The 25,433-nt window shown below is 39.8% G+C and overlaps 1 protein-coding gene and 1 long non-coding RNA gene across 3 annotated transcripts in view; one reads left to right on the top strand and one right to left on the bottom strand.

Annotated features, from left to right (window-relative positions):
• Positions 1 to 7,305, bottom strand: part of REL (REL proto-oncogene, NF-kB subunit) — a 41,444-nt gene extending 34,139 nt beyond the window's left edge. The window contains exon 1 of the mRNA XM_055540196.1: positions 6,973 to 7,305. Within this exon, the coding sequence (XP_055396171.1) occupies positions 6,973 to 6,982 (10 nt within the window). The 5' untranslated portion in view covers positions 6,983 to 7,305. The remainder of the gene's footprint in view (positions 1 to 6,972) is intronic.
• Positions 7,306 to 7,720: 415 nt separating this feature from the next.
• On the top strand, positions 7,721 to 24,813 carry LOC129623121 (uncharacterized). 2 transcript variants are annotated; one of them, XR_008700368.1, is made up of 3 exons: positions 7,721 to 7,868; positions 23,866 to 24,072; positions 24,713 to 24,813. It is a non-coding gene; the product is annotated as an uncharacterized LOC129623121 (long non-coding RNA). The 2 variants fall into 2 exon arrangements; XR_008700367.1 differs by having other exon boundaries at positions 23,863 to 24,072.
• The last annotated feature ends 620 nt before the right edge of the window (positions 24,814 to 25,433 follow it).

Raw genomic sequence — 25,433 nt, 5'->3', positions numbered from 1 at the left:
TTGTGCCTTACTCATCAGTGTCTTGCACAGATATTCAGGAAATATCTGTGGAATGAATGACTGAAAATCTGGAGATCTTTTTTTGTTTTTATAAATCACACAAACAATGAAGGACTATATTAATAATTATTTGGATTTTCCTTATTAGGTTCTACTACTAGGAAAAATATATGCAGAGTACATCATGAGAAACACTGGGCTGGAAGAAGCACAAGCTGGAATCAAGACTGCCAGGAGAAACATGAATAACCTCAGATATGCAGATGATACCACCCTTATGGCAGAAAGTGAAGAGGAACTAAAGAGCCTCTTGATGAAAGTGAAAGAGGAGAGTGAAAAAGTTGGCTTAAAGCTCAACATTCAGAAAACTAAGATCATGGCATCAGGTCCCATCACTTCATGGCAAATAGATGGGGAAACAGTGGAAACAGTGGCTGACTTTATTTTGGGGGGCTCCCAAATCACTGCAGATGGTGATTGCAGTCATGAAATTAAAAGACGCTTGCTCCTTGGAAGGAAAGTTATGACCAACCTAGACAGCATATTAAAAAGCAGAGACATTACTTTGCCAGCAAAGGTCTGTTTAGTCAAGGCTATGGCTTTTCCAGTGGTCATGTATGGATGTGAGAGTTGGACTACAAAAAAAGCTGAGCACCGAAGAATCAATGCTTTTGAACTGTGGTGTTGGAGAAGACTCTTGAGAGTCCCTTGGACTGCAAGGAGATCCAACCAGTCCATCCTAAAGGAGATCAGTTCTGGATGTTCATTGGAAGGACTGATTGTGAAGCTGAAACTCCAATCCTGATGTGAAGAGCTCTGGCCACCTGATGTGAGGAGCTGACTCATTTGAAAAGACCCTGATGCTGGGAAAGATTGAAGGTGGGAGGAGAAGGGGACGACAGAGGATGAGATGGTTGATGGCATCACTGACTCAATGACATGAGTTTGGGTAAACTCTGGGAGTTGGTGATGGACAGGGAGGCCTGGCGTGCTGCAGTCCATAGGGTCGCAAAGAGTCAGACACAACTGAGCGACTGAACTGAACTGACTAGGAAAAAAGTTGTTTGTAAGTGCTAAAATCACTATACTGTCATACTCCTCATATTTACTCATATTCTAATTTCTTTACCTATGTTTATAACTTAAAAAACCTTTCCACTTATAAATCATTTATATCATGCCTCTGTATAGTGTATCAGTGACTTCCTTCTTCAGTATCCTGTTTTAAAGTGCTATCCTTCCTGAAAAGAAAAAGTGGTGAAATGCAATCATTTATGGAGTAGAAGACAGTAAAACATAAATTAGGGAATTGTAGAGAAAGTGAGTACTCTACTAAGATTATCTCAATAGAAATGTCTTCAAAACTGGTTCTAAGCAAGTAGATCACTGTACTTTTCTTTAAACAATATTATGCAAAGCTGGAATTGACCCCTAAGTTTTTAATAGTACTGTAAAATGGTAATGCAGACTAGAATAATATCTGAAATATAGCCAAAATGTTTGCAAGATATATTTATGTTTTTATTTGCACTTAGGCAAGAAAGAGTACTACTTGATTTTTTAAGATTAAAAAAAGAAAGTACATTAAAAAAAAGAAAAAAGAAAGTAAAGTTTACTGAAATAAAAGTTAAAAATGGATGATCAATTGTCAGACAGGCAGATTATTAACTAAAACTTTACAGGTAGCACTGGGAACCAGCATTAGTTGAAGAGTGAAAAAAATGTTAAGTACAGTAATTAAAACACTCTTAATTTTAAGACACTTCTCATTTGATCCTCTTAACTTTAATCTCATAAAAACAGGACAGCAAATATTATCCCATTTCACAGTTGATAAAACTAAAGTTCAAAATTATATGAAGTTATAAGAAAAAGAAATTATGAATGATACTAGTAAATATGACAGCTGGGATCCTTGAGGGAAGGGACATCAAATTTAACAGAACAACAAGCATAAAAATAGCTGGGGATAAAGTCACAGTAACTGATACAGCAAATGACCTAAAATAAATGCAACTTTAGTGTAAGAAAATAATGCATCTTGTTGGATCCTATTAGAACAGAGTTCATATGTATCAGAATCATCTAGGTAGCTTTTTCAAAAAATACATACCCTGACCACACCTGAGATCTGCTGAACTGAAATAGAAATCAATCTAAAGCCCGGACCTGTTTGTGAAAAAATCCTTCCAAGCAATTTGAACACACTCCTGATTAAGAACCACTGCCCTAAAACATAAAGAGGTGGAAACCACAAGGCACATATCTAGAGAAGCAATCCCTAAATTCATGCACAAGGATGAGCCAGGGGATGGATAAACTAGGCGCAGGAATTCTAACTACCTGTTAACTCTCTCCCTCTCTCAAACGTTTACCCAAAGGCAAGCAAGAGAAAAAAAAAAATACTATTACAGAGACAGCTTTCAATTACACTGATTTATTTAAAATTTACCTTTTACAAAATTAGTTATTATAACTACCATCAGTAACATTTCTTACAAGACAGCATGCCAATGTGACACACCACAGTTTTGAGCAACTGACTAGAGACTGCATCTCTAGTACTGCATATCCAGTACTGAAGTACTGGATAATAGACTGCTTAAGACTCAAAGGAGCAAATGGAGGTAACAATATATACTTTTCCAAATATCACCTCTACTCACTTTGGAGAAAAAGAATAGACCTATTATTCTTTCCTCAAACCTAGGAACCCAACAGAATTATGCTGCTATTTCTTCACCTCAAGACACAGGTGAGTTTTTTCCACTTCTACCCAATTACGATAAAAATTTAGAAAGACCATTTCCTACATAGATGACATTACATCCAAGTAACAAAAGGGCAAAGAAAACTCAAGCCTCTTCCCATAAGGTCAGAAGGAGACTAACACAGAAGGTGCAGAGGAAATCAGACGAAGGATAGGTAGGTAAGTTGTATCAGTCAAATTACCAAAAGGACATGTGGTTTATTTACTAAACAATTTTTTATTTACTTTTTTCTTCAGAATGCTATCATTTAAGTGGACCAAGGAGATGGCCTCCAAAGATCACTGTCAACTTCTACTCCCCTAGTTTAAATACATATGGAACCACTTCAACATGTTTACAAGTAAATGGGAATTCTTACATATTCTTAAAAGATATATTATCTATCTAGCATCTGATTTAGTCTATTTTTATGAAAACTTAAGGTTTCATAAAATTCTATAATTGTCAGATTATTTAAACAATATTAAGTGCCAAATGTGCCTAGTAGCACCTATTTCTGAAGAGTTCTGAGTCCCAAAACAGAAGAGTTCTGAGTCTCCACTACAGAAGAAAACGAATATTTATGGGCATATATTACCTCATTCGCTCCTATTAAGACTCTGCATAGTTAGACCCATTTTCAAATCACAGAGGGGCAGAACTAGAATAAAAACCAACCCAGGTCCATCATGGACTGAAGTCCAGGTTTACTCCAATATATCAGATTTACTCTCTCATCTGGGCTTTAAGAATCCAAATAAGGGATGTGCAGAAGAGTACTTGATTGATGTATGCACCATAAAGTAAATAAGAGATGTAAAAAAATTTGGCAAAGAGATCCTACTGCTAGAGAATCCACTACTGTTGGGGTATGGAGTGGAGGAATAAATCTTGAAAAAAATATAACTTCCAGGACGAAAAAAAGTAGAGAAACTAAGTTAAAAATATATGGCAGGACCAAATCATCTGGGCAATTAAGACTGCTATATTTAAAATAAAAATTATAGGATGCCCATTTAAATATGAACCAAATAGTTTTTTACCATACGTATACTCCATGCAATTATTTGGGTCGTATGCCTACAAACACAATCATTTGTAGAAAACAGTTGAGGGAAAGATGGAAAAAAAGGAAATTCTGAGTCCCTCAAATTACATTTAAGAAAGATACTACACACACCCCAGGTGTTCCTAATTATGACTCTCCTCTGATTCCCCCCCCAAGTCATTTCACTAGCTAATTCCCTTCACTCTATATCTATCATGTATCACCCTAATTCCTTTATAATACTGTTATCTTGACATTTTCACGTACTGCACTTCTGAAGCAGCCTTCGTGTTTATGTGTTTAGTTTTTTATGCAAAAAAAAAAGCATTTTCTTTACCCATCAATTTCAGCATCCAGTTTTATCATCAAAGATTGTGTCTTACACTGATTTTTCCTCCTTACTCAAAAGGGTTCTCTTGAAATTTACACTACAAAGGTGATAAGCAGTGGGTCTGCAAATACAATTTCTTCATGTACTTCCTATTACATGATGTAGCAGAACGATACTAAAGAAAACTGAATACACTATATATAAAATAGATAAGCCACAAGGATTTACTGTACAGCACAGGGAATTATATCCAGTATCTTGTAACAACATATAATGGAATATAATCTGCAAAAAAAAAAAACAGTCACTATGCTGTACACGTGAAACTAAAACAATACTATAAATCAACTATATTCCAATTTAAAAAATAATAATTTTTAAACTGTAAATAAAAATAAGTTATCTAAATTATAATACATATTTTACCAAAGACAGTACTATTTATTAGTAAACAAAGCACACAAAACATTTGCACCTTCTACTGGAATAAGAAGCTTTAAATTCAGACCAAAAAATAGCTAATTTTATTTACCTTAAACAGATTAGAATCATAAATATCCAAGAGTAATGACTGCTTATGTATACCTTGGATGGGATTGAGAACTTTTTTTTAATGCCTGTCCTAATTAATAGTGTCAAAAGACTGGAATCAAGGTGTAATTTTTTTTAAAAAAGTAATCAAGACAGCTTAATAGAACACAAGCTGTGAAATCCTAAATATGACAATTTAACTGAACAAAATTTAGAATCAAACATATAGTCCCGGTTATTCATAATACTTATATAATTTTATTTATGAGATTATGATGTTACTGTCATATTCTACAGATCATATATTCAACTAGACACCTATTTACATATAACATCCGGTGAGAAATGGACAAACAGTCTTAAATGCTTGGTAATCAATCAATAAAAATACTTTCTGAGGTTTTTATACTCTTTTCTACAAACTATAAACTAGACAATGGTAAACTAACAAAGCAAAAGGTTTTTTCAGTTACTCATTTGCTTAAATTACTGTTTCAAAACAGGATGGGAGCTTATAATTTTGTGAATCTTTTTCTCTAAGGTTTTTACAAATGATTAAGGAAAGTACACCCAGATTTTTCCTTAGTAGTTTTCAAACAACTGAATTACAATTTAAATAACTTGTTACATTTTAAATAGTGTCATTTTAATATAATTCCAGAAAAGGGGAGGGTGATAATTACCCTTTAAAATTTTCCCCCATCAATTTAGGAAATCAGTCCTCACAATAAGACAAAAACAAATGTCATTAAACAAGTCTAAATTGTACCACATTTTTAAATGATGTGGGTCTTACAATAGTCCATAAATGGCTAATTCTTTTTTTCTCTCTTTTGAATGGATTACAAGTGTTACATTCACACCATGTATCAACAAAGTCTGGTTAAATTACCAGAAGGCTGATTTTTCTTTTTACTTTATTATGCTAACCATTCTTTAACTTTCATACAAAATCTTTCTGATAGTCAATAAATTAACCAAGTGTTTCAATCAACTTTGCACTTTTAATCTCAACATGGTCTGAATTTATCAATTTACAAGATTATCTGAAAGTTTAGGGTCACTGAAGTGGCTAAAGAGAAAGTTGAAATATTTTAAACTACATTTGTATTCTCACATGAAAACCACAGACAAACTGAAATCAAATGTCATGTGAACCACCCCAATTTCCTTTTTGGCCTAAAGCAGTAGCTATGGCTTTGTTCTGCTCAACCCTTTAAAAAAAAAGTCCTTTATGCTTTCTACTTCCTCTTCTCTGGTAGTCATCAGTCTTCTACTGTGGGTCACTGAACCAGGGTGCTGGGAGGATGCAGGTCAAACATAAACAAGCCTCCTTCTTCAGCCTCCTGTTATTGTCTTCAGCCTCTGGCACAGCGTTAATTCACATTTTTAGGCCTCCCTGCCTCTGCTCACGCTTGCTCCCTCTGCGGGGAAGGTGCCTCCAAGAACCGTGACAGACTCCAGTGAAGGTCCCGCTCCAAAGCAGTCTACTTGATATAGTAACACTTAAGTTGCAGGCAAACCTAACCACGGCTGGATGGGAGGCTCCCTCCCGTATCCTTTAAGCAGCTTCTAGGTATAGCAAGAGATCCCCGCATCTACTGACTATAAATAAGTATTCATGTAAGTGACCGAGTTTTCATTCTCACCCGTTACTTTAAAGCACGGGGATCCTAAAAATCCTCTTTTCACCTTCCTTCCAACAAAAGAAAGCAAAACTCGATTTCTGCTCCATAAATTTAAAAGTACGCACTTTACAGTAAAAATGATCCACTTGTTGAAGCAACATTTCCACTTAAGACCTGTTAAAATACCACTGGTGATTTTTAAAGGCGCGTCTCATTTGTCCAACTGTCAGCACAACTGCAATCACCTCTTGGCAACTGATGAAACTGAACTTAAAAAAAAGATAGAGCTCTCCTGAGGCCGGAAGGTTCCTCATTCCTATTCTAAAACGAAAAACCACCATTTCAACTTCAATCAATTTAAAAGTATTCGTCCTCCTTTATTTAGATTCTTATTACTTCCTTAATCCAAAATCCAAGTCTTTAGGAAGGTCTAAGGTTCCGGCTATTACAATGGCATCAAATTACAGAGCGTGACTTAGATTTCGCACGCAAACCCTGAACCAGGTCACTTTTAAAAGGCTGACAAACTTGCCAGAGGCGATTTTAAAAACAGAATGAGAAATAACCAAAACTGGGCCCCCGAAACCCTGAGCAGTTAGACCCTCGGACTCACTCCTTCCCTCCCCGCCGTCCGGGACCCTGCCCACGCCCGGCCGTCGGTAGCCCGCGGCCGGCAACACTCACCTGAGGCCATGGCTGCGCTCACTGTGCCGCCCCGCTCCGAGCGTCCGGACCGGAGGCAGCTACAGTCACTCAGCCCGTCAGTCAGTCGGGCCGCCCAGGGACCTCTGCTGGCGGGATCCCCAGTCCCCCTGACCACCCCCCGGGCCTCCTCCTCCTCCTTTCCGCCCTCCTCTGGGTTTGCGGCTCACACCTTCCCACCCGCTTAATCCTCGCGCTCCGGTCACCCGGCGTCGCCCGTCCAGGTGGCAGAAGCCAGGAGGCGGAGCGCAGCAACAGCAGAGAGCAGGTCTGCCAGAGAGGCGGACAGCCCGGCGGGAGGGGGACTTCCAGAGACTGACGTAGGATCCCTCACCTCCGCTACCCCGGGGCGGGGGCGGGGGCGGAGCGTCCTGCGACCTGCGCGCGTGCGTCCGCCCACCGCTGCCGGGCCCTGTCCCGCCCATGCCCCGCCCACCCACCCCTCTCCTGAAGCCCGGGTGGGCTCGGGAACCGGTCGGGCAAGCTGGCTCTCCGGGAGCGTAGGGAACGCTGGGAGCCGGGGAGTGACGGCCCCGAGCGTGCGAAAGCCGCCGGCCCCCGAGAAATCCCCCTCCTCCAGGATGTTCTTGGGCGCGTGGCTTAAAGTTCAGGAGGGGGTGGGAGGGTGCGGTGACGTCGAGAAGGGCCGGCCGCCCGCCCGCGAGCACTTGGGGGCGGGCCGGGCGGCGAAGTGGGGCCAGCCCTCCCAGGCTAGGGGAACGACGGCCGGGGTTTTCGTTGGGTGGTTCCCCCTCTTCCCTCTGTCGCACATGCAAATCTTCGCCCCCGGACCGGCGAGCGGCGCAGCGCGGGCGTCCCGGAGCGCCCTCGAGGGGAAGTGCGGAAGCTGCCGCGGCCTCGGTGAGCCTGTAATTCAGGTATTTGTATACGGGGACCCCCTGATATCCCTTTGCAACATCTCATTTGTGAGGGCTCTGTTAACGTACTTGACAAACTAAAAAACTTTTCAAACTCGTAAGGTCCGCAGTGTGAGTTCGTTTCCTCGTTACTCAGTGCTCCAAGTTAATGAAGTGGACACCCCATTGGGATTTGACAGATTCACGAGGAAAGGAGGACGAACGTGTAGCATCGGAATCTAGGATAACTTTTGTTTCCTTCCTGTGTAAAGAATTTTGTATGTGTCAGTTTAGTTACCCCATTTATAATGTATTATTATCCTCATTTTATAGATGAGGCAATCAGGGTTCAGAGAAGTAACTTGCCTGTACATCAGAATGCTAGTAAAAAAGAACAGTTTTAAACTCAAGGTTTCGGACTCCAGAACTCCGTGCTCTTTCCATTTTCCTTTACCGTTTAAAATAACTATGGAGGGGCAATGGGAGCTATCAGCCATACAAATGCCCAAACTGGAGGCCTCAGTTGGGAAATAATTAAAAATAAACTCTCCTGTCACCTCCCCCCGCAAAGCATCGTTTCCACAAAATATAGAAAACAATGAAACAGTTTTATAATTAGCATAAGCCTTAAACCATATTGTGATGCACTTAAGAGACCGCAAAGAGAAAAAGGAAATCTCTCTCGTTTATATCATCAGATAGATGCAATCAATTACAATACCTGTTGTCTTTCTCCCAAGGGAAAATAATAGGAATTACATCTTGGAGCTAAAACTCCCAGAGATAGGTAGCTGAGGCCCCACCTTCCTTGATGTTCAGATTTCAAAGAGATAGCTCCAAGGCCCCCAAGAAAGATCTTAAGGGGGTGCAAAACCGGCAAGAAGCTTATTTGGTTTTTTTAAAGGTGTACAGAATTTGTTTACAGTTTCTTTTTTTTCTAAAAGCATTGCTAAATGAAAATAGAGGGGAAAATGTTTCCTGTTCTTTTTGGCACTAGGCAGATTTTTCAGTGTAATCATTTTAGACTTGTATTTACCCGTACCACCACAAATGTCAGGGCTATGTGAATGAACTAAGCATAAACGTTTAAGAATCCATTAGGAGGATGAGAGACAAAAGAGGAATGGAAAGTATTTTGCATGTATTTTCTTATATTTCACCTCCAGAAACTGATTGACTTTAGGTGCTTCTTAATAGAACACAATAATGTTTGCTTACAGAGAGTTCGGCTGCTAAGTCGCTTCAGTCCTGTCCGACTCTGTGCAACCCCATAGATGGCAGCCCACCAGTCTCCGCTGTCCCTGGGATTCTCCAGGCAAGAACACTGGAGTGGGTTGCCATTTCCTTCTCCAGTGCATGAAAGTGAAAAGTAAAAGTGAAGTCGCTCAGTCGTGTCAGACTCTTAGCGACCCAATGGACTGCAGAGAGTTCGGAGCCAGACAGAAAATCTCTCCCCAGGTACAGGACCCCAGAGTTCTAAAACCACTCCCACCTGTGAAATCACAAGCTAGATCTTAGGAGATTTAGTAACACTACACAATTTTGAATTCGTTTTATTTTTATTTTCCAAAGACTTAACTTATTTAAACCTCCTCACTAATAGGAATGCATGTTTGTATTTATTTCCAGAGCTATTTGTATTTGTCACATGAGTAAGCCATAGGTTTATATTATGCCACCCTTAAAAGGCTTTTTTGAAAACTCTTTCACTATTTTAAAAACTTGCCAGGACTTCTCTGGTGGTCCTGTAACTATGACTCTGCGCTCCCTTTGCAGGGGGCCCAAGTTCCATCCCTGGTCAGGGAACTAGATCCCACAGGTCACAATTCACGTGCTGCAACTAAGACCCAGTGCAACCAAATAAATAAATAAATATTTTTTAAAAACTTGCTGAACCCTTTTATCAAAGATCCAGCCCACATCTGAAAAGTGAAACTATTTCACTTGTGTGGGATAAATTTAATTAGAAAAAAAGGAAGATTACAAGACAAGGTAATGGATGGACTAAAAACAACAATAAATGTGAATAGTAGTTTTATTTTTGTTAGGGCTTATCCTGGGAAAAAATAGTGTATTACTGTAAAGATGATGGGTAGCTAGTTGGGGGGGGGAGGTTATAATGAATTGTTTTTTAGTTCCTAAGTGGTGTCCGGCTCTTTTGCACCTCATGGACTATATGTAGCCTGCCAGGCTCCTCTGTCCATGGTATTTCCCAGGCAAGAATACTGGAATAGGCTGCCATTTCTTTCTTCAGGGCAACTTCCCGACCTAGGGATTGAGCCTGCATCTCCTGCAGTGGCAGGCAGATTCTTTATCACTGAGCCACCAGGGAAGCCCAGTGACCAGCACGTGGTATTTTTCTTCAAGGGCTTGCAGTTGTTGATACTATTTATTCAGTCCAGCAAATATCTACTCTGTGCCAGGTGCTCTTTAGATTGTGGCACAAACACTAATAACAAGATAATCAACTATTCCTCAGTTAAAAAAAGATAAAGACAAAAATCTCTGCCTTCATGCAGCTATATTTCACATAAAAGACATCAAGCATTTTAACATGTAAGATCATCTCAAATACTATAATTAAACTATTTTATTTCTTTATTGCTGTAAAGAAAATAAGGTAATGGATAGAAAGTGACTGAGAGGGAGAGGCATACTCTGAAGAGGTGCTATTTGAGCCAAGTCCTGAAGAACAAGAGACATCCACAGAAAGATTCAGGGAAAGGGCCTTCCAGTCGGTGGAACCAAGTATGAAGTCCTTGGGACAGGAAAGCGTTAATTTGAGGGACTTAGAGGCCAGTGGGACCAGACCAAACTGAACGATGCTGAAGAGATAAGCAGGGTCATGGTAAGGAGGATGAATTTTATTCCAGCTGCCCAGAGGAACATATGGAGAGTTTTAAGCACAAGGTTGATTTATGATTACGTTTTGAGAGGTTTACTCTGTAGGATGTTTTAAACTGTTAGGGGCACTGTAGTATAACCAGGGGCAAGAGTGAAGGTAGAGCAGCAGAGAGGCTATTGCAGTGGTCTACAGGAAAAGTAAAAGTGGTTTGGATTAGTGTTCCAGCAGAGGAGATGGTGAAAAGGGGTCATATTCAGTAAGATTTGGGTGAATATTCAGTAAGAGCCTAAAGGACTTGCTGATAGATTGGATGCAAGTGGAAGGGAAGAAAAAGGAATCAAAGATAACTCACATTTTTGGTCTGAAAAACCAGGTAAAAAGGAGGCTGGTGAGAAAAAAGCTCTAAAAGGGAAAACCAGGAGTTGTGTTTTAGACGTGTTAAGTTACAGATACCTATTAGACATCTGGAGTAGGTATTTGGATATATGTAGAACTAGTCTAAGGGGAGAGGTCAGAGTTAGAAATAAGGTGTGTGAGTCAGCAACACTTCACTAAAAAGAGAGAAAGAAAGAACATAGAGAAAAAAAAAAAAAGAAAAAGAGCCCCAAAAGGTGAATAGAAAAGAAGCCACTGCCAGTGAATTAGGAGGAAGACCAAGAGACTGCTTCAAAAAGAATGGAAGTGGTCAGTTGTGTTAAATAATGCTGAGACTGCAAAAGATGAAAATAAAGAAATGATTGCCTTTGGCAACATGAAGGTCATTAATGACCCTGATGAGAACCGTGTCTATGGAATGGTGGGAATGAAAGTGGAAATGGAGGAGGTTGAGAAGAGAAATGATGGAAACGATGAGTATATAGAATGCTTTGAAGGCTGTTAATGAAAACAGAAATGGAGCACTAGCTGGAGGGGGATGTGGGGTTGTATTAGGCTAAGGGCTATAACTCCCACCTCCCTGTCAACAAGTTAACAGAAGGTTATTTATCGCTGAGTCACAGTCCATTATAAATTGAGTGGCTTTCTTCTGGAAGTAATCCAGGAGCATAAATTCCTTTTATCTTGTAGCACCAACATGTGGCTTTCAAAATCACCTTGGAAAAGGAAAGAGGGTAGAGAATCACAAATGGGAGGTTTTTATGGGCCAGACCTGAAAGTGAAATACATTACTTCTTATCTACTTTCCATATGGCCTCCACAAGGGGGCTGAGAAATATAATTTGAGAAATGGAATTTAGCTATGTGCCCTGGAAGTAGGGAAGATATTGAACATGAGTAATGACTATCAGTCTCTGGTACTGAACTCTTGTTTTGTTTAGAGAGGGTGCAATTAAATCATGTTTGTAAAAGATGAGACTGACTCACTAGTGAAGGAGAAATTGGCAGTGATTGAGAGGAAGGGAGGCATGAGGATGGGAGAAAGGGTGAAATCTAGAGCACAGGTTATAGGGTTGGCCACAGATTGGAATGCAGACACTTCCTCTGTGGTAACAGGAAGGAAGGCAGAACCTGGTAGACCTGATGGTATGGAGATGAAGTAGTCAGTCGCATTCCTTTTTTTTTTTTTTAGTCTTGTGTAAGGTATGAGGTTATGTTCAGCTGAGAGTGGAGGGCGACAAGGAAGAGGAGAAGTTTAAAATGCAGTGTGAAAGTGGAACATATATGTGTCTGGCTATACTGAATGACCAGTTGAAATTGGTGGTCATAAATGTAATGTCAGAGTAGTACACAGTATTTCATATGTGGTTGTTAACCCAGGTATATCAATGGGTTTCTTTCTGAAAAAGAAGACAAAGAACTAGGAAAATTTTAATCTGAATGGAAATATGAAGGAGGGATGCCAAGTACCTCTGAGCTCACACATACATACATACTCCCTGGGAGTGTCACCCATTCCCATGATGTTACCTATTGTACCAGGACCATATATACAGCCTAGATTTTTTTCATGGGTTTCAGGCCTGTATATCTGATTATTTATTAGGAGACTCATAGACATCCGGGATTCAATCAACACAACATCTTCTCTTGAAGTTTACCCTTATTCCCATATTTTTTGTACTACCATCTACCCAGACACAAGTTAGAAAGTTAGGAGCCATCTTTGACTCTCTAACTGTCCTCCACCTAACCCACAATGTAGGATCATCAAGTCCTGCTGATTTTACCAGTCCAATATGAATCCATTGTTTTTCCATCTTAACTGACATTGTTCTGTTCAAATCTTCATCATATCTCACCTGAACTACTAAAATCTCTATTTGCCTGTCTATATCTTGGTCCCATTTGAAAGTCTTTCAGTCATATTCAAACCCATTGCTGCTTGAATCCTCTGGACAAATGCACATCAGACCACACCACTCTTGTGCTTTAAGGCCATTCATTAATCTTAGAGCCATCATTATCAGAATGACTAAAATTAAAAGGACAATACCAAGTGTTGGTGGAGAGACAGAACAAATGGGATTCTCATAAAAATTTTTGTTCAAATATAAATTTGTACAACAACCTGGGAAAACTGGCAGTAGTTCAGTTCAGTCACTCAGTCATGTCCAACTGTTTGTGACCCTATGGACTGCAGCATGCCAGGCTTCCCTGTCCATCACCAACTCCCGGAGCTTGCTCAGACTTATCATCCATTGAGTCGATGATGCCATCCAACCATCTAATGCTCTGTTGTCCCATTCTCCTCCTGCCTTCAATCTTTCCCAGCATCAGAGTCTTTTCTAATGAGTCAGTTCCTCACATCAAGTGGCCAACGTATTGGAGTTTGAGCTTCAGCATCAGTCCTTCCTGTGAACATTCAGGACTGATTTCCTTTAGGATGGACTGGTGGGATCTCCTTGCAGTCCAAGGGACTCTCAAGAGTTCTCCAATGCCACAGTTCAAAAGCATCAACTCTTCGGTGCTCGGCTTTCTTTATAGTCCAACTCACATCTATACATGACTGCTGGAAAAATCATGGCTTTGGCTAAATGGATCTTTGTTAGCAAAGTAATATTTCTGCTTTCTAATATTCTATCTAGGTTGGTCATAGCTTTTCTTTCAAGGAGAAAGTGTCTTTTACTTTCATGGCTGCAGTCACCATCTGCAGTGATTTTGGAACCCAAAAAAATAAAATCTGCCACTATTTCAGTGTTTGCCCATCTATTTGCCATGAAGTGATGGGACCAGATGCCATGATCTTAGTTTTCTGAATGTTGAGTTTTAAGTCAACTTTTTCAAATACTTAATGATCCAGCAGTATTAATCTTGGATGTATTCCAAACAGAAATAAATGTCTGTATCTACCAAAAGACAGATAAGAATATTTAAGTCACCTTTATTTGTATTATCCAACAATAGGAAAACAACTCAAATATTTATCAGCAGCAGAATGGATAAACTGTAATATATTCATAACAGATTTATCCCCAATTATGAAAAAGAATATACTATTGCCACATAATATGGGTGAGTCTTATAAGTGAAAAAGTCACATACAATAGAGTATATACTATATGAATCCATCTATAACAAGTTCAAAAACAGATTAAAAAATAATTATTATAATAGAGGGCAAAATACTAGGTGTCTTTGAGGGTAGAAATTGATGAGAAGTGGCCCTGAAGGAGCCTTTTGAGTTGCTGGAAACATCCCATATCTTGATCTGGGGATGAGTGACAACGACTCTCTCCTTGACCAAACTCTTGTCAGGCTCCTCTGAGCCCTCTTGTCAACTCGGCCTCATCCTTGACCTTTAACAACTGAAGGTTCTCAGCACAAGTAATGTTGTCAACTCTCTCTTGCTAAGAGACTTGAGTAAACTCTAGCAAAGTTTCTGATAGCTCAAGGCCGCAACCCTAAGATGACAACTTCAGCTCCCATAGGTTTTCAACTTAAGGAAACTGAAGGTTGCCAAAAGAAATTACTGTTTATTCCAGCCAACACTTAAAGTAAGGGCCGCTATCTCCCAGTTTCTATCTCCTCCCGCCCCGGCGCCCTCCGCCTTTCTTCACTTGGTTCATTCCTGCCCCCACCCCCAACCCTTCACTTCTTTGCTTGGTTCATTTCTCCTCATCCTTTAAGATCTATACAGGAAGCCATTACAGATTCCTCTGGTCAGATGGGCTGTTTCTACTCTGGGCAACATAGTAGCCAGCAAATCATCTACCATTCATTTTACCGCACCGAAGTACAGGTCCTGTGCCTGGCTCCCATGCGTGTGGGCTAAGTCACTTCAGTTGTGTCTGACTCTTTGTGGCCATGTGGACCGTAGCCCGCCAGGCTCCTGTCCATGGGATTCTCTAGGCAATAATACTGGAGTGGGTTGCCATGCCCTTTTTCAGGGGATCTTCCCCTATCCTGGGATCAAACCCACATCTCTTATGTCTCTTGCATTGGCAAGGTGGTTCTTCACCACTAGCGCCACCTGGCCTGGCTCCCTTGCTGCTGCTGCTGCTGCTAAGTTGCTTCAGTCGTGACCGACTCTGTGCGACCCCATAGATGGCAGCCCACCAGGCTCCCCTGTCCCTGGGATTCTCCAGCCAAGAACACTGGAGTGGGTTGCCATTTCCTTCTCCAAGGCGTGAAAGTGAAAAGCGAAAGTGAAGTCGCTGGGTCGTGTCCGACTCTTAGCGACCCCATGGACTGCAGCCTACCAGGCTCTGCCATCCATGGGATTTTCCAGGCAAGAGTACTGAAGTGGGTTGCCATTGCCTTCTCCAATAAAATCCTTGAAAGCAGGCCTCTTATTCCAGATGGCTGTCACATAGCAGATGTTCAATATTTGTTGAATGAATTATCTTGTCTAGAGATCAGCACCTTTGTTTCTCCGCCCTGGTGTGGTTATTGAACATGCTACCACATCTGGGCTTTAGTGTGTGGTGTTGATGATGGATGGACAGGGAGGCCTGGCATGCTACGATTCATGGGATGGCAAATAGTCGAACACGACTGAGCAACTGAACTGAGCTGATAGCCTTACATTTGGATAGCTCTTCTGAGCCTACAATGAATCTTATTATAAAACTTTGTTATATCTATTCAGTTTAATGACAAGTGTCTTTTTTTTTTCTTTCCACAAGATTTAAAATGTTTAAGCCATGTTCTTTAGTATCAAGAGTAATGCCTTTCTGCCCACCCAGATCAGTGTTCACTGTTTTATAGCAAATATTTGTAACATCCCCTTTACTACCCCAAAATGAAAGTCTTACATATAATCTACCTTACATGTATGTTTTCAAACAAAAATAATGCCATAATAGCAATATCAAGGCAAAATAGGAAGCCATTTATGAAAAATAATATTGACTTTGATATGTAAATGTTTGGGCATGAGTACATTAAAAGACCATAATGAAGATTTTAAATGTTTGTACTGATACATAGAATCACAGGCTACAAATGCAGCCTGATACTGATGTGTTGTATTAGTAGGCTGTCACAGTTGCAATTTTTTAACTTTTAAAAAATTTTTCTCATAAAATAATCATCTCTTGATTTATACAGTACAATCAGCCCTCTGTATCCATGGGTTCCATATCTACAGTTTCAACTAATTTGAAACAATTTGAAAATAATTTGGAGAAAATATTTCCGAAAGCTCAAAAAAGCAAAACTTGAATATGCTGTGCACTAGCAACTATTTGCATGGCATTTCCATTGTATTGAGTATTATTAGTAATTTAGAGATGATTTAAAGTATATAGGGAGGATTGCTATAGGTTTTATGCAAATACTATGCCATTTTATGTAAGAGACTTGGGCATCTGAGAATATTTGATATGGGGAGAAGGGTCCTAGAACCAATCACTTTTGCATACTGAGGAACAACTATACTTGCATTACTGGGAAGTTCATATGTAAAATGGAATTGTGATCTAGGCTTGTATTATAAATAGACTTTTCATGTATATGAATGTAAATTTTTGGTGAAACATAGGAAGGTCATGAAGATGGGAGACAATTCTTGGCCATGCTAGACTGTCCTTTGCAGAGAATCTAGCGTCTAGCATTCCTGACTACCCCTGCAGTAAATCTCAGAGGTATTCCTATGTTGTTATGGACTATTTGGTCATAGAGTTCCAGAATATCCCCAATGGTTTGGAACACTGGTTCTTGAATTTTGGTGGTCAGAAGAATCACTTCTTGGGAATACATATGTTTTGGTTCCACTCCCAGAAATTCTGGTTCAGTGGGTAGGAGAAGGGTCCTGAAATCTATATTTTGAATTGATTACCCTACAAGTGAGAGAATCATAAATAATATTTAATGGAGGCTGTGAAAAAAAGTCTGTTGAATTATCACTGTTCAATACTTAACTAAGGGCCCTGGCTTTGCAAACAACACAAACCTTGGATTTGAATTGTAGACAATAGTACATGTCTCTCTCAATACTTTAACATGCATAAACAGTTATTTTTACACTGCTCTAAAAACCAGGCTGGAAGAAGCACAAGCTGGAATCAAGATTGCCAGGAGAAATATCAATAACCTCAGATATGCAGATGACACCACCCTTATGGCAGAAAGGGAAGAGGAACTAAAAAGCCTCTTGATGAAAGTGAAAGAGGAGAGTGAAAAAGTTGGCTTAAAACTCAACATTCAGAAAACGAAGATCATGGCCTCTGGTCCCATCACTTCATGGGAAATAGATGGGGAAACAGTGTCAGACTTTATTTTTCTAGGCTCCAAAATCACTGCAGATGGTGACTGCAGCCATGAAATTAAAAGACGCTTACTCCTTGGAAGGAAAGTTATGACCAACCTCAATAGCATATTGAAAAGCAGAGACATTACTTTGCCAACAAAGGTCCGTCTAGTCAAGGCTATGGTTTTTCCAGTGCTCATGTATGGATGTGAGAGTTGGACTGTGAAGAAAGCTGAGCGCTGAAGAATTGATGCTTTTGAATTGTGGTGTTGGAGAAGACTCTTGAGAGTCCTTTGGACTGCAAGGAGATCCAACCAGTCCATTCTGAAGGAGATCAGCCCTGGGATTTCTTTGGAAGGAATGATGCTAAAGCTGAAACTCCAGCACTTTGGCCACCTCATGTGAAGAGTTGACTCATTGGAAAAGATTCTGATGCTGGGAGGGATTGGGGGCAGGAGGAGAAGGGAACGACAGAGGATGAGATGGCTGGATGGCATCACCGACTCGATGGACGTGAGTCTGAATGAACTCTGGGAGTTGGTGATGGACAGGGAGGCCTGGTGTGCTGCGATTCATGGGGTCGCAAAGAGTTGGACACGACTGAGTGACTGAACTGAACTGAACTGAATAACCAGAATGATCCTGTTCATCAGATTCAATGCATCTCTTCCTTAGAAAATTTTTTTATTTTTTCAGTTTTTAACAATTTTTTTTAATGTAGACCATTTTTAAAGTCTTTATTAAACTTATTGAAGAAACAATATTGCTTCTGTTTTATGTTTTGTTTTGTTTTTTGGCTGAGAGGCATGTGGGATGTTAGCTCCTCAATCAGGACTCAAACCCACTCCCCCTTCATTGGACGATGAAGTCTTAACCACTGGACTTCCAGGGAAGCCCCAGATGAACATGACCACATGGCTTCTCTTCAATACCCCTTTTTATTCAAAGTTTATGCAGATATTTTACATCAGTTTAGGCTACAGGGTTATTTTACAAGAAATTAAGCTTTATCAAGACTACAATAGTCCCAATTCAAGTACTAGTAGTCAGGACATATAGTTGTAATAGCCGGAATCAGTTCTTAGGAGTGGATTTCACTGTATCTCATCACTGCTCCTCCCCTGTTAACCTGCTTTCTATGTGGGCACTGTTTGAGATCTCCTAAATCCATGTCCATAAATTAAGACATTATAAAAGACCAAAGTAAGGGAAAAAACATAAAATGTAATCATAAAAATTTTTTTTAAAAACATAAAAAATGAGGACTACAAACCAGCTTTGAAGAGTCCTGGAATCGATTTCCACTTTCTTCAGCATACTGAAGCATTCCTTGAAAATGGCTGCAATACTGAAAAGAGAAGGGTGGACGTCATTTGGCTACGTGGAGAGAAAAGAAAGAAGGAAATCCAACACGTTGGAGCAACCAGGAAAACTGAAGCAGAGGGTGTCTGGTAGACAGTGCTGGCTGACTTTTCTTCTTTTTTGGTGTTAACTATAGCTTGGTATATATGATTGCCCAACTACACTCTATCTCCCAGCTTCCCTTGAGTAGAAATATATACCCACCCATTCCTAGGCAGAGCCTTTCAGATGGTGAGCCTACTTCTTTTTTATTTGCCTTCCCTCAAGCTAATGAGATGTCCTGTTATCCAGATTTAGTTCTAATATTAAGGATGCTGTCCTAGAGGTTAAAAATAAGATGGAAGGAATCTGTATGATTACATGGGTTCTGAGAACTGGAGCTCAGACATTAAATTGGGAAATTAATCTCTTTTCCTCACCCATTGCATTTGAATCTCTTTGTTATAGCAGCTAGCATTACAATAACTAATATTATGAGTACATATTGGGAAATAGAAATAATGTTAAAACCTGGTAATGGAGAGGTTACAATGCCAGGAGAAATAGTTTAGTTTTGTCTCCTTGTCATTGGAGAAATATTCCAAATTCTTAAACTAGAGAGTGCTGTGATGGGGGCCATATCTCAGGAAAATCAGACTGGTAGCATTTAAAGCCTCCACCTAAGTAGTTATTGCAGTCAAACAAATATGAGCCTGAAACAGACCAGAATACTGAGTGTGGAAATGAAGTAAAAAACAAGAGGAAGGAAAACGAGAGAGATTACAAAGAGAAGTGATTAGCCTTGGTGACCAACTAGACATACAGTATTAAGAAGAACCAGGAGTCAGAGAAAAGGCCTAGATTTCTCATCTGGAAAACTGCTGATGCAGCAAGAATTTCCTGAATTTACCAGGAAAACAGAAATACATAGATTAACTTCAAAACTGCATAGATCGTTTGGAGTGTGGCAGCAAACCCAGATCGGCTGCCTGTTTTCCCTCATATCCACCACCAGTCCCTAAAATAAGAACCTCTAGCCCTGATGAAACTTGCCCCACTCACCTATTTTCATTTGAGGAACTGAAATGTGAGGCTTGTGAACACCCAGAGAATTGATATCTTAGTATCTGAAAACTCTCAAAAGCAGTCACAAAACATTCATTTGTCAAATCTCTCTCTCTTTTTAATCTTTATATTGTGTAGGCCTGATAGTTCTATATATGCTAGCTTTATGTGTATAGCACTGCTTGGAAGCATGATGCCGTATACTAGGTTTCTGTAAAAGTAGTGATAATAGCTGTTGTTCCACAAGCTTGTGATCCAATAATTACTTTCACAGATTTAGAGTTAGCATTTTTCAGAACTGGTACTAAAGTCATTTGCACCTTAAAGTCATATGATGTTTCTGATTTGTCTCAACAGAGGATAGTTAAATTTTAAGGTTGGAAGGAATCCTGTAGAACATTTAGTTCACATTCTCATTTTACACATGAAAAAACTGAGGCACAGAAAATTTTAGTGCTATGCCCATATAATACAGCTATTTTGCTGAGCTGGAGCTTGAAACTAGACCTCCAAACTCATAATTTGGATCTTTTTTCCACGTCACATTACATTTCCAAATATGATCTAAGATAGGAAACAATATAAAAATATTTGATAGTTACCTCACAGCCATAATCTTATCAGTAAAAATGCCAACATAGGAAGTATTTAGTATTCACAGGCTCTGTATCTTTTAAGACTCTCATTATGTAATATTGTATATCAACTGTCCCTCAATTAAAAAAAAATAAGTCCCTCATGCTATTTCCCCAAAAGTTCTCAACTGAACACTATGGGAAAAGTTAAAATCAGTACTTGAACTTTTTTGTTAAAGGCATTGACTGTCATAGTCATTGTTTATTCCTACAGTGGTGGTTTATTCCTACTGAGTGCCCTGAGTATTCAGATGTTCAGTAAATATCTAATGAAATATAATTGTTATACATTGCATCACTCCAGTATTGCTATGAGTAACAATTTATTACCACTGCTGCTGGGCTAAGTCACTTCAGTCGTGTCCGACTCTGTGCGACCCCATAGACAGCAGCCCACCAGGCTCCCCCTTCCCTGGGATTCTCCAGGCAAGAACACTGGAGTGGGTTGCCATCTCCTTCTCCAATGCATGAAAGTGAAAAGTGAAAGTGAAGTCGCTCAGTCGTGTCCAATTCTTAGCGACCCCATGGACTGCAGCCTACCAGGCTCCTCCATCCATGGGATTTTCCAGGCAAGAGTACTGGAGTGGGGTGCCATTGCCTTCTCCGCTAGATACTATTAAAAAAGAGCAAAACAAACACATGCATACACAAGGCTACAACTCTCCCTCCCAGAAGTTGTAAGTAACCACGCCTGCAGAGAGGCACTTGTTGTTTAGTGCTAAGTCATGTCCGACTCTTTTATGACCCCATGGACTGTAGCCCTCTAGGCTCTTCTGTTGATGGAATTTTCTAGGCAAGAATACTGGAGTGGGTTGCCATTTCCTTCTCCAGGAGATCTTCCTGACCGGAGGATTGAACCTGCATCTCCTTCATTGGGGTGGATTCTTACACTGGGCCACAAGGGAAGCAGAGAGACATAATAACAATGAAATTAAGACAGATACCAAAATCTCCAATTAATATCATAGAAGCAAGTTGAGTCAACAAGTTAACAAATTCTTCAATAATATGCAAAGCCCTTAAGTTTTTATTAAACTTTTAATTAATTTATTTTAATAGTCCATCAAAAATATACATATAAGGGACTCTCCAGTGGTCCAGGGGTTGAGACTGCATTTCCACTGCAGGGGGAATGCGTTTGATCCCTGGTGGGGAGCTAAGATCCCACATGGCATGCAGTGCAGCCAAAAATATATATATGTTTATACAATGAAAGTTGTAGGAAAGAAGGCCTATAAATCTACCTGATTAACACAAGTATCACCTGTGTGCTTGTATGAGTATATGTGTTTCCTTGCAGGACTTTTCCATATGCAGGCTTTGATTTCTTTCTTCATTTTCAGAGAAAATGAGAATCAGTTGAAAGTAACTTCACCTCCAGCCCTGGGAAAAAAAGAGTAATGGTTTGGAGTGTATCCTCGATAAGTTTTATTACCTATTGTATACAGCTTCAACTGTGAATATTATGCATATATAAAATTTGGTAGCCTTTTTTTTCACTTGGTAATTATACCATCCACATTAAATTGTGTTGCTACATAGTTTTCATACTAAGCTCTTTAAGGAAGGAAGCTGGCTTAAGAATGGATGTCCTAGCAAACTGGGAATAGTTGCAAGGTTTGTAGGTCTTATTGAGGATAAGAAACAGATTTTGTGTGACCAAGGAATGGGAAAGTTGGAAAAATAGGAAATTATAAGCGGAAGGTTGGGCTTTTTAAATTATTACATATGAAAAATTTATATTTTGTTAACAAAAGAGATTGAAGAAAAAATTATTATTACTTTACTATTTCATCTAATATTTACAGATAACTATCAAAATCTCTAATGAGTCTCAAACTATATTAAACCTAATTTTGAATATTCCAGATGAAACTTTTTCATTTTTATGGTAAACATATACACATTTTTATTTAGTACTTAACTAATGTTACAGATCAATATTAAAATTTTCATTCGGATTACTGGATATATTTTTAATATGATTTTTGCCTTAGACTGTTTTTTTTTTCTTTTTTGGCTGCCCCACATGGCATGTGGAACTTTCCTGACCAGGGATCGAACCTGTCCCTCCTGCAGTAGAAGCACAGAGTCTTAACCACTAGACTACTGGGGAAATCTTGTATTAGACTTTTTTTTAATTTAAGTGTAGTTGATTTACAGTGTTGCATTAATTTCTGCTGTATAGCAGAGTAACTCAGTTATGTGTGTATATACATTCTTTCCTATATTCTTTTCCATTATGGTTTATCCCAGGATATTGAATATAGTTCTCTGTGCTATACGTTAGGACCTTGTCCATCCATTCTAATGTAATAGTTTGCACCTGCTAACCCCAAACTCCCAATCTTTCCCTCCCCCATCCCTTCTCCCCCTTAGTAACCACAAATCTGTTCTTTATGTCTGTGAGTTTGTTTCGGTTTCACAGATAGGCCATATTTTAGATTCAACATATAAGTGGTATCGTATGGTATTTGTCTTTCTCTTTCTGACTGCTTCACTTAGTTTGATAATCTCTAGGTCCATCCATGTTGCCTTAGACTTTTGATAATATCACAGAAATAGGAGGGACAGAGAACAATAGATTATGAGATATTCTCTCCTACTTTGCTGAGCTCAGATGACCTTCCCTTCTGTCCAACACTGTGTCACACTTTGTCACCTAGGCCTCAAAAAGGACTGCTTGTGCCAGAAGTCTCACATAATCTGCCATGACTGCAGTATCTTTATCTTTTGGCTCTAACCCCTCCTATGGGACTTTCCCAGTGGCTTAGTGGTAAAGAATCTACCTGCAATGCAGGAGATAAGGGTTTGATCCCTGGGTTAAGAGGATCCCCTGGAGGAGAACATGGAAACCCACTCCAGTATTCTTGCCTGGAGAATCCCATGGACGAGGACACAGTCCACAGTGTTGTGAAGAGTTGGACACGACTGAAGCAACTGAGCACATAACCCCTCTATAGTAACTCCAAACCATCATTAGGCTGATGATAGCAACAAATGCCATCCCATCTCCTCTTGTCTCTTGAACATGAGACAAGAACTCTTTCATACACCTGCAGCCACAAAAACATATTTCACCAACACATGTAGAGGAAGTAGACAGTGAAAGTGGCATCTCACTCCATTTTTAGCATTTGAGTTTCAGTGAGAATACCCTGATAATTCATGAGAGAAAGCTCACCCGCTCAACAAAGTGGAAGATGGATTAGAGGAAGTGGAAGACTAGAGGCAGGTGTATAGTAAGGAAAATAATTGTAACAATTGCAGGGAAAGAAAATGAGTGCTTGAATTAAGGCAGTAGCTTTGGGGGGATAGACAACTGGGAAACATAGGTAAAAAGAGCTGCAGGTTTCTGCTTTGAGCCACTGTATCAATTGTGGTGCTATTCAATGATCTAGGAACCCCACGGGGAGGAGAATGTCTTACTTTGTATTACATTAAATCCAAATAGTAGAAGGTTCCCCATCTATTATCCTTTCTTCTCTTCCCTCTTTTTAGCAGAATCTTGATTTTGTTTGGGTAATTTGCCATGCTACAAATGCCAAGTGCATCTTGAAGCCAATCATGGTAATACCATTCCTGAGCCAGAGACTGCTTTGCTGCTGCCGCTGCTAAGTCGCTTCAGTCGCGTCCAACTCTGTGCGACCCCATAGATGGCAGCCCACCAGGCTCCCCCATCGCTGGGATTCTCCAGGCAAGAACACTGGAGTGGGTTGCCATTTCCATCTCCAGAGACTGCTTTAGGAATGGGCAAATGATACATAGACATGTATGTAGACATACATGATACATAGACATACATAGACAGCAATGTAGCAGGATGGGAAATTTGCTAGAGAGATTCTGGAATGATTTTTTGTTCATTCATAATAAAAAGAGACACCTAGGAATTCACTGGACTTTGCTGTGTCTGAGAGTGACAAGTGAACCAGAGAAGCCATTTTAAGAGCATAAGTTAAAAATAAAGCTGACATACTGAAGATGTTACACAGCCGAAAGATTTAGTGGGAATCTGAGTTTTTGATGACGCAGTTAGCTGGAACCATCAGATCCCTTGTTATAAAAATATTCTCTTATGGTTTAAGCCAGTTGAGTTGAGGTTCCTGTTGCCCACAGCCCCAAACAATTTAAGAGCTATAGAACTGTCCCTAAAAGGAAGAATTTCAGTTAGGCATGTGACCAATGGCTCAGAACAGTTCACTTCAGAGAAGGTGAACGGACTCTTTTAAGGTCTGAGCTCCTGGAAAACGGTCTCCACTACAATATATATTTCCTTAAAGTGGATATTTAATTCTATTAATATTAAGACATAGTACTTTAATTTTCACTTCCTGTGTTATACTTGCAGTTGCTGTATGCATACTGTTGCTCAAGACCACTGGCAGATTCAGAAATAGAACACAGTGCCTAGGCCAAAATGGAAGTTTACAACTTCAACAAAGAGTACAGGAAATAAAAGTCAACCAAACAGGAAGTAGACAGAGTAGAACAGAACATCCGGAAATATTTGGGCCTGGTGCAAGAATTAATCTGTCTACAGAACGCAGAAGTACCAAGCAAAATATATGGAGCTGAAATCTTTCATTTGTAAACATTTTAAGGGGATTGTGAAAGAAGGAAAAAAAATGAAAGTCACGAGGAAGCAAGAGGAAGAGAGAAATAATGTCTCTTGCTGGAGTATCTATTGTATAAACCAAAAAAATGTCTTCTGCATAGATAATGGCAGCCTGAAAGACATTTCTGCAAATTCTTTGACCTCCCATAAAGAGTGAATTCTGTGGCCCCTCTCTTTGAATCCAGGCCAAACCTTAGTGACCAGTTGACCAGTAAACTGTGGCAGAAGTGATATGTGACCTCCCAGGGCAGGTCATAGAAAGTGGTACAGAGTCTACCTGGTTTCCTGGGCCCTGCATTAGAACTATGAACTTGTAAGAAGTTTTGCCACCCTGAGACCACCATTCTGTGAGGAAGCACAAGCGAACTCATGCAGACAGACCACATGAAGAGGCCTTCTGACATGGAGAGAGATGCCCGGCCATCCCAACTCTGCGAATATTTGTTCTTTGAGT

The sequence above is a fragment of the Bubalus kerabau genome, chromosome 11 (genome assembly GCF_029407905.1).
Source record: "Bubalus kerabau isolate K-KA32 ecotype Philippines breed swamp buffalo chromosome 11, PCC_UOA_SB_1v2, whole genome shotgun sequence".
NCBI lineage: Eukaryota > Metazoa > Chordata > Mammalia > Artiodactyla > Bovidae > Bubalus > Bubalus kerabau.
The sequence above is the reverse complement of the archived record's forward strand: the minus strand, read 5'-3'. Positions and strand labels throughout refer to the sequence as shown.